The sequence below is a fragment of the Apium graveolens genome, chromosome 9, assembly GCF_009905375.1.
Source record: "Apium graveolens cultivar Ventura chromosome 9, ASM990537v1, whole genome shotgun sequence".
Lineage (NCBI taxonomy): Eukaryota > Viridiplantae > Streptophyta > Magnoliopsida > Apiales > Apiaceae > Apium > Apium graveolens.
In genome coordinates this window covers 271,994,998-272,005,236 of record NC_133655.1, presented here as the reverse complement: position 1 = coordinate 272,005,236, position 10,239 = coordinate 271,994,998, and the positions used below count along the sequence as shown (strand labels likewise).

The 10,239-nt window shown below is 33.0% G+C and overlaps 1 protein-coding gene across 6 annotated transcripts; it reads left to right on the top strand.

Annotated features, from left to right (window-relative positions):
• Window positions 1-2,186: 2,186 nt before the first annotated feature.
• Window positions 2,187-5,046, top strand: LOC141682943 (uncharacterized). Of its 6 annotated transcripts, none has more exons than XR_012560016.1 (6): window positions 2,187-2,520; window positions 2,646-2,709; window positions 2,916-3,050; window positions 3,310-3,368; window positions 4,640-4,729; window positions 4,809-5,046. XR_012560016.1 is itself a non-coding variant. In XM_074487631.1 (5 exons), the coding sequence occupies exons 1-4, from the start codon at window positions 2,460-2,462 to the stop codon at window positions 4,691-4,693; spliced, it is 354 nt and encodes a 117-aa protein (XP_074343732.1). In that variant the 5' UTR covers window positions 2,187-2,459; the 3' UTR covers window positions 4,694-4,729; window positions 4,809-5,046. The 6 variants fall into 6 exon arrangements, 2 of the variants coding, with proteins under 2 accessions (XP_074343732.1, XP_074343733.1); XR_012560014.1 differs by having other exon boundaries at window positions 2,646-2,719; XR_012560015.1 differs by having other exon boundaries at window positions 2,606-2,719.
• Window positions 5,047-10,239: the final 5,193 nt, after the last annotated feature.

Here is a 10,239-nt window from a genome sequence, read left to right as displayed (position 1 = left end):
CAGCATTTATTTGTTTGGGTGACATTTCAAGAATTTCAGAAAAAATTAAATATTTTGATATAATAATTTAATATTAAATATTGATTATATCATAAGTATATATATATATATATTGTCATCCATACGGTTAGATCGATAAAAAAATATTTTTAAAATAATCGAAATACAAATTCAAAACTAAACACTAAATAGCTCTACTAGTCAAACTGATGTTTGACTGTTAAAAAAGCAAACCAAATAAATTTATTTTGATATGAAATTTTGGTTATATCACTTATATATATATATTAACATCCATACTGTTGGATCGATGAAAGTATTTTTAAAATAATAGAAACACAAATTCATGATTAAACAATAGTTAGTTGTAAAAGTCAAACTCATGCTTGACTGTTAAAATTATAAACCAAATAAAATTATTTTGATATGTAACTTTGGTTATGTCACTAATTTATATCTATTGACATCCATAAGGTTGGATCGTTGAAAAATATTTTTAAAATAATCGAAACACCAATTCAAGATTAAACACTAGTTAGTTGTACTAGTCAAAATGTTGTTTGACTGTTAAAAAAGGCAAACCAAATAAATTTATTTTGATATAAAAATTTGGCTATATCACTAATATATATATCTTTGGCATCCATATGGGTGGATCGATGAAAAGTATTTTTAAAATAATAGAAACACAAATTCAGGATTAAACAATAGTTAGTTGTAAAAGTCAAACTCATGCTTGACTGTTAAAATGACAAACCAAATAAAGTTATTTTGCTATGTAACCTTGGTTATATAAATAATATATATATCTATTGACACCCATAGGTTGGATCGTTGAAAAATATTTTTAAAATAATCGAAACACCAATTCAGGATTAAACACTAGTTAGTTGTAACTAGTCAAACTAATGCTTGACTATTAAAAAGGCAAACCAAATAAATTTATTTTGATATGAAAATTTGGTTATATCACTAATATATATATATATATCTTTTGGCATCCATATGGTTGGATCGATGAAAAGTATTTTTAAAATAATAGAAACACAAATTCAGGATTAAACAATAGTTAGTTGTAAAAATCAAACTCATGCTTAACTGTTAAAATGACAAACCAAATAAAATTATTTTGACATGAAATTTTGGGTATATCACTAATAAAATTATTTTTAAATAATTTCATGATCTAACCTTATTAATGTCAGCATTTATACCAAATAAACACCGATTTAGGATTAAACACTAGTTAGTTGTACTAGTCAAACTAATGTTTGACTGTTAAAATGGCAAACCAAATAAAATTATTTTGATATGAAATTTTGGTTATATCACTAATATATATATATATATATATATATATCTATTGACATCCATACGGTTGGATCGTTCAAAATTATTTTTAGAATAAATGAAACATCAATTCAGGATTAAACACTAGTTAGTTGTACTAGTCAAACTGATCTTTGACTGTTAAAATGACAAACCAAATAAAATTATTTTGATATGAAATTTTGGTTATATCACTAATATATATATCTATTGACATCCACACGGTGGGATGTTCAATTTTTTTTTAAAATTAATCGAAACACCAATTCAGAATTAAACACTAGCTAACCGTACTAGTCAAATTGATGTTTGACTGTTAAAATGGCAAACCAAATAAAATTATTTTGATATGAAATTTTGGTTATATCACTAATATATATATATCTATTGACATCCATACGGTTGGATCGTTCAAAATTATTTTTAAAATAATCGAAACATCAATTCATGATTATACACTAGTTAACTGTACTAGTTAAACTGATGCTTGACTGTTAAAATGCAAACCAAAAAAAATTATTTTGACATGAAATTTTGGTTATATAACTAATATATATATATATATATATATATATTGACATCCATACGGCTGGATCGTTCAAAATTATTTTTAAAATAATCAAAACATTAATTCAGGATTAAACACTAGTTATGTGTACGAGTCAAACTGATGTTTGACTGTTAAAATGGAAAACCAGATAAAATTATTTTAACATGAAATTTTGGTTATATCACTAATACATATATTTATTGACATCCATATGATTGGATCGTTCAAAAATATGTTTAAAATAATCAAAACACCAATTCTAATCCTTGACTTCCTTCCTCCAATTGGTTTCCCCCCATTTATTCCCCCTTTCACTATCACTTCCCTCTTCAGTAAAACAGAAACCTAATTGGCGGCCTCTTCCTCTTTCCTCTTTTAACCTCTGCCTCCTTCCCTCTGTCAAAAACAATTAATCAGTCTCTAAACCCTAGAGATGGCCAATATACAAACGGATCTAGAGTCTTTCATCTTTGTTTCAACTGTTCTTTGCTGATTATTTGCTACCTCCCTCATCTTTTTAACCCTGTAACCAAGGACCCCAAGACCCCAAACCAATACAATTTAGCATCTTCTATTTCTCATGTTTCATCCGAATCTACGAAACCCCTCTATCTCTCTTCCGGCCTATTATCCGATTCCTCGTAAGTCTCCTCTAATCATGTTTCCTGCCTATTTACTTTAAATATTTTTTTTTTACTTTGATGTGGTATATTTGTTCGGCTAAAGGTTTTGATTTGGGTGTGGATTACTGTGATGATGAGGTTAGGGCTGACAAAAACAAGTTGGGGTATGTTGCGATCCCGGTTCATGTTCCTGCTCCTGTTAAACAAGTTGAGTAGGGTATGGATCAGTTTTGAGTTTATATAGCTATGCATGTGTGGTTATTACTCTTTTATATCGGTTAGGATATTTAACCCATGTTAATGAAGGAAAACACAGCTAGAGAGCTTATTAAGATTTTGGAGGGCGACTACTAGTCTTTTTCTACTTGACTAAGATTGGTTTTAGTGACACTGTTAGGATGTTCAAACTGCAGATTTGTTATGAATGGGGTAGAAGGGGTTCTGGAGCCATGTTTCCCTTGGTGAGCGGAATGGGTGGTCCTAATACGGGTGCCAATGTGGTGACATCAGGCCTTTTCTTTGCACTGGTTCAGGGTGGATTGTTCAAGGTAATTGAGTGAATGGAGAAAGTTATATATTTGCCTCACTATATAGTACATACTGTATGTGTTTTATATGAGTAAGTAGTATCCTTAACTAAACCTATATTTTTTGAATAATTGTGATTGTTTGAAAATGCAATTGTTGCAGTATCTAAGAATTGCACTCCCATCTGCAAAATGAATGATTTCAAACTTTTAATTCTAAATCATTCTTTTTAAGTTTTCAAATTCTAACTAATACAATCCACACATTTACAATATGCAGACCTGAAGCCGCACAATTTTCAGATGCATAGTACCGGAAAAGTCAAATAATTTATGCAGGTATACAGATAATAATTTGCTTATAATTGAATGTGGATAAGTGGTAGGCGTATTGATGCACCTACACAATTGTATATGTATATGTGTGTATAACCGTATATCTTATGCATATATCAATGGATGGAGTTGAATTCAGATCCTTAGTACAAAAAAACAATAAAGAAGTTAGAGATATGCCCTCTGATAAAGCGTGTTTGGTAGGAAGAGAAGGCCATAAAACTGAATTCGAGTTTTTTTTTTGCTAAATGAATTTGAGTAATTTGGATTGACATATCTAAAGTAAGGTATATAGGGCCAATAGCCTCAAACAATTAACTATGATATCAATACTAGAGACTATTGGTGTTAAATTTTAGATAGATTTTAGTAATAAAGCAGAGATTGTTATGTATGTGGGTTTTGTTACTACCTAAGTACCAGGGGACTGTGATGCTTGCACAATAGTGTTTCTCTAGTTATTCCATTGTTTTTCTCTTTGAATCTTTTTCAACAAAACAGTGGCTAAAATTAATTTTTGTCGGCAATAATTGTAACTATAAAAGGTGACCCCGGTGATGAACAACTATTTGTTGCTAATGATAAATTGCGTGGAATTTTGTCGAAGGGGAGGGGCTAGATGTTAAGGTTTTATATATCCCTTTGAGAGAGGATAAAAATTAAAAAGGGAAACAATAAAAATATAAACATGGCTTTATTAACCATAGGAAATCCACTTTTCCCAAGGTGTCTAAGTAGTTGGCTGGATGAGTTGCTCTCGAGGTACACAACTGCTCAGTATTAATAATGGTCATCCTTTGTAGGCTAGCTAGTAAAAGTCTTATTATGTAATAAATTTATTGATGTAAGACATGAAGTAATTAGGCCTCAGATGTAGCTTATAAGTACAGGGCTGGTAGTTTGTAGTTGACACACCCAGTGAAAAACACAACAGTTGTAAGAAAATAAGAAATAGAGATGTAGCTCATATTCAATGATAAAGGCTGTAGCCTTCATATTTGCATTTCAAAATTAAAGTTATAATCTTATCAATATATATCATCTTCGTCCAGTTGTGTGTTTGTAAAACCATACACGTTTCAAACAGAGCTCTACTGTAAAACAATGTACTAGCAGCAGATTTTAGAGTGTTATGTGGCCTTTTTTTAATCCACAGTAGCTGTTGATAAATACTTCTTAAAACCATCTTTCTAACTGATAGATAGTAGAGTCCTTGAATTTTTTACTGTACCATATTTGACATGACGAATTATATTTTGATCTCTTAAATGCAGTTATTTGTATATTCAACTTCTATGCCAACGTGCAGAAAAAATTTCCAGAGATGAAGTTCCTCAAATTTTCAGGGAAAAGAAGACAAAGAAGTACTACTTTAGTTTTGTAATCTATTTGTTTTACTTTTATTTCATCTTTAAAGCAAGCTAAATTTGTCTTCTATTTCAGAATTGGAATAAGAAGCCAAGACCTGGAAGATTCATTTGATAAGTTTATCAAGGCTTAGTATAGTACTTGATATTAATAAATTTTGTTGGATTTAGTCATTTTTCTTAAGTTTTATCATGTATTGTACAATTCAAATGACTTTGTTAGGTGTACTTTTAATGTTTTTATGTATTTTTTGTAGCTTATAATATTTGAATATTATTCCAATCATAGGGAAATAATATGAGTTCTTCCACTAGTTTTGATTGCTTTTTGTTTAGCATTGTATTGAATATAAAAAATGGCTGGAAACTAGAAACTGAAAAGTCAGAATTTGGCTATTCTGGAAAAACAAACTTACGACGGTTGTTTATCACATATTCCGTCGTAAGTTACTAATTTACGACGTATAGTTGCGTCATAAATTTGTGTTTTATTCTATCGAAGGTGGGTCTCACATACGACATTTCCTTTGTCATAAGTAACTAACATACAACGAATAATACGACGGAATATTTCGTCGTAAGTAGATTTATTATTTTATTGAGAATGTGGGCCCCTCCTTCCTAACTTGCGACGCAATTTTATCTTGTGACGAGAAAACGAACTTACTACTCGACCAAAAACGACGATTTTTTTCCGTCATAAATGGCTCAATTACGACGATTTCAGTTCAAAAAAACCGTCGTAAATGGCCAGATTTGTTGTAGTGGTGGTGAACTTGTATCCCTAACCCTCTTGGCCTGTGCTCCTGGTTGGGAGCTTGTTTTAATGGTAACATCCTTTTGGGAGGATTAAACTAAAAGTAAGCTAATTTCCTTATTAACAACCACAGTTTGTTGGGAAACTATGGTGTGGCTAGGATTAGGTACACTCATCTCACCAGCCTTATCTTTAGGGTTTCTTTGATTTTCACCTTGTCCCTCACCTTGCTCACTCTCCTTCAGACTCCTCTCTTTGTTTTTAGTAGATTTTGCAACTGATTTCTTTTGAGAGAAACCAGAGGGGGATTTCATAGCTTTGGATTTAGAAATTGTTGTTTTGGTAGCTTAGGTAGGCATCTGTTGGGTCATTTACACAGATGCCATTGCTACACTTGAAGGAAAAGAAATGTGTGTGGTTGGAAGAGTGGAGACAGTGGTGCTTATATCACTTACCTGAGGTCCCTCCATGATTGGAAAGTAAAAGAGGTGTACCTCATTGTAGTGACTTGCCCTCTTGAGATCAGCAATGACTCTCCTTTCTTGAACCCAACAATATAGTTTGTTGGTTGGGTTCTCAACAACAATATTCTTAATAAGATGGTTAGCAAGAATCATAAAGAATCTAGCATAATAGATACTTTTACCTCTCTTATTAAGTTCTCCTAACTTAATACCTAACTCAAACAAGACCAAGTCACTGAAATTAAAGTACTTATCAGTAACTAGCATCTAAAGCATGTTAAGCATGGAGATGTCAACAGAGTCAAAATTGCTAATTTTACTAGAAAATACTTTAGTTACCACATCACGCAGATATCTCCATTCATTTCTAAGACCTAACCTCCTATTTTCACTTAACTTAGAAGTAGGAAGTGCATAACCCATATAATTTAGCATGTTAACTATATCAGTGTTTGTGTGTGGAACAATAGCAGTGTTATCTGGAATTCTAAAGCATGCTTTGATAATGTCAGTATTAATGTAAAATTGCTTACCTTTGAGAGTGAAAGTTATGGTCTTGTCAGTAGAGTTGTACACGGCAGTTGTCCATATCTCCTCCAAAACTTTACAATAGATTGTGGGTGATTCCAGCATAGCATAACTGAGTTAACAGCTCTTCACAAAATCCATCATCTTGTGAAAGTCTCCAGACTGAGGAATCTCCTAAGTCACAAGTGCTACAAAGTTGTTCTTTTCATAGATATATCCAGATTAAGCCATGATTTTGACTACTTGTTCCATTGTTAGAGAATGAGAAATTTGTAGAGAGAATATTTGCTTTGGAGAAGAAACGAAGCTAGAGCAATTGATTTGATAATGATAAAAGAGCAGAATCTATCTCATAAATAAATCGTAAAAAATAATAAGGTGAAATAAAGTAACCAATCAAAATTGCCCAAAATAGCTGTAGCCCTTTAAAAATAAATAAACTGTAAAAATTTTGTCACTTACCTGTCATGTTATAGTTACAAACTGTAAGTATACTCGATGGATAACGTTCAGAGTTTTAATGGCTAAGATTGAGACAATTCGACGGATGAGGATAAATCAATTATCCGTCGGGTTATGTTTTAGGTCACACACACTGTAGAGGGGGTGAATACAGTGTATAGCACAATCAAATCGAATTCTAATAACACAAGTAACAGAGAACAGACTTTATTCAAAGCAATAAAGTCTGTTATAGTATGGAACTGTCCTCTCTCAGTGATGAACAAAAATCACGAGAGCGGCTAGGGTTACAATGAATAATATTCTCGATAACGATAACACTTATAGTGTAAATCCTATGTCTGTGTTTATATACTACACAGTTACAAGATAATCGCTAATTGATATGGAATATAATTTTGCTTCCTAAAATATATCAATCAGATATCTTTTCTTCCAAGTATTCTATTCTTCATAGAATTCCTTCTTCATGCATATCTCTTCTTACGTTTGTCTTGATCTTCTTTTCCTTTCAATCAGCCGTCTTCCTTATCTGAACGTTTCCTTTAAATCCTGATATTATGTTCTGATAAATATCTCCTGAACCTTAAGTACTGATAACTTAAGTTCTGACTTCAGTATAAGTGCTGATTTCAGTTAAGTATTGATTTGTCCTGTTTAAGTAAGATCTGAAAACTAAACATAAATCATATTAGTCATGACATTATCAAATATATCTAACAATCCCCCCCCCAACTTGTAAATTAGCATAATATACAAGTTTAATATACAAGTTTAACAGATATTTGATGATGTCAAAAATATTAAGTACAAATGCATGAGAATTTGACTAGATAACTACAACTTACAGTCCTTAAAGCTTTACCAATTTTAACTACTGATAACAACTTCACTCTGTATTCATATCAGAATTTGAGCAGTTGTAGATCTTGACTTGGCTTCACTTTCTGATCTCTCTGATGTCAGGAGGTGTTCTGAGATAGTTCTTTAACAAACATCTCTCAGCATATCTGAGTTCATCAATCATCCTCCTTTTAGCATCTTTATGTTCTGCAGAATCTTCACCAGTTTGAAAGATAGCATCCCTGAGATCATTAATTCTAGTTTTCCTTATGTCCTGATCCAGTCTGATCAAATACGCCTTGTCAGACTCAAGATTGAATTCTACAGCCTTATAACCCAGAAAGGTAGTTATAATCTTAGCAGAGTTAGGCTTCATCTCAACAATATCACCCTTATGATCTCTGTACCTTGGAAGATATGTGTTGTCAGACTTTACAGAATAAAGCCTTTTCTATCTCTGAATTTGATTCTTCAAATAGTTTGCAGCACTTTCTGTTATTCTGTCATTCACTTGAAGTAAGAATAATACATGTTCCAATTCTTCAAAATACTTCAGTGGAATAGCATTTTCCCTTATATGATAAACCCTACCATCTGTCATGAAGTACAACAAGATGTGTTCTTTCAAGTAGGTATGGTAAACCATCTGTACAGATTCTAGTTGATTCAATCTTTCAGGAGTTGCTCGAATACCTGGTTCTCCTAAGGAAGTTGGATCATTGGTTGTGTTCTGTACTCTTCTTTCATCAGCACTACCCAATCCAGATTACTCTCTTGCTTCCTTTCCAGTAACCACTCTTGCTTCAAAACCACTTGATGCAGTCTTCAAAGGTTGAGTCTGTTTGGCTTTGGTAAATCCTGGTAGGAGTAACTTTGAAGGTTTAACATAAGCAATGTCAGAGGTTTCCTTTTCCTTATCTTCTGATATCAAGTCAACTGGAGCTATATCAGAGGTTACTTGCTTCTTTGTAATATCAGAACTAACTATATCTTGACTCTGAACAACTTGATCCATGTCAGAGGTTGTCTTAGAAATCTTCCTTGAAGTCAGAGTAAGATCAGCATCTTCAACAGTAATTTCTTCATCCACAGGAGGCACATAAACCTTTATAGGTTCACCAACTTTTTCTTTGCCCTTGGACCTTGGATCTATCTGCAATTGTGATTTGACCTTGGTTGCTTCAGGATTTGTCCTTTCTTTTATCACAATGCCTTTGGCCTTAGGAAGTTTCTTTTTACCAACAGAAGCTTCAGATTTAGAATTGACTTTTTCTGACTTAAGTCTAGCTTCTTCTTCCATCAGACTCTCAAAGTCCATTCCTGGATTTCCCTTAAGAAATAATTGTCTTGATATTTCTTCATCAAGATCCAAAAGTTCATCACAACTTATCCTTTTACTAGTATTAGAAGTAATTCTTTTTCCAGTATTAGAACTTGTTCTATGACCTGTAGCTTCAGCTCTTTTTAATGAGAAACCACTACCTTGACCATGACCTCCACCCATTCCAGAGTTTCCCTGGTCATCTTTTTCATCATCCTTCCCCTTCAGTGTCTTAACAGTTTTGCATTTGGACTTAATTACCTTCTCCCCCCTTTTTGGCATCAGCAGGTAAGAGAAGAGAGACAAGCAATTCCACTGAGGATTGAATTTCATCGAGTTGAGATTGCTGAGAAGCTTGATTTTTCAAAATATCATCAATCTGAGACTGTTGCTTCTCCTGGGTCTTCTCAATGTAAGCAACTCTGTCAAAGGTAGGTTGAAACAAAGTTTTCTTGTCAATTTTCTTAATCGTTTCTTGCTTGAGAAATTCTTCCTGAATTTTATGTAACTCTGCATGAGTTGTTGAATATAGACCTTGCAGATGTCTAGTACTCAATGCCGTGACTCGAAGCCGTGTCTTGAAATCATCAGTAATTAGCATCTCATCAGCTTTCGTCAAGTGCTCAGCAAGAATTTTTTCAGATGGAACAAAGGTAACTGTGTTCCATTCCTTAGTCCACTCCTGTCCTCTAGGAGTTTCACTCCAAGGTACCGGTGCTTCTCCTCGAACAAACTTCTTGACTAGTTCAAATTTAGAAATAGTCTGTGGAGGTGCATGTCCTGAAGGACCAGCTTCATTAGCATCTGGATTTATAGCAGCATCACCAGTGTCATCAGCATTTGCAGCATCAGAACTCACAGAATCAGCATCATTTGTTAAAAGAACAGTATGAGAAGTAATTGAGACTTCAACATCCTCCTCTAAGTGCTGATCTGCTTCCAAGTTCTGATCAACATCCATAGTGTGATGCTCACCTATATTCTGATCATCAACATCTCGATACAGAGAAGGTGTTGCAGACAATTCTGGAGTTTCATTAGCATCAGTAAGTGGTGTTGTTGATGGATTTATTGTTGTTGGAGCTTCTAAATAGAGAACCTCAGGCACAACTAGATTGTAAATATCAATTTC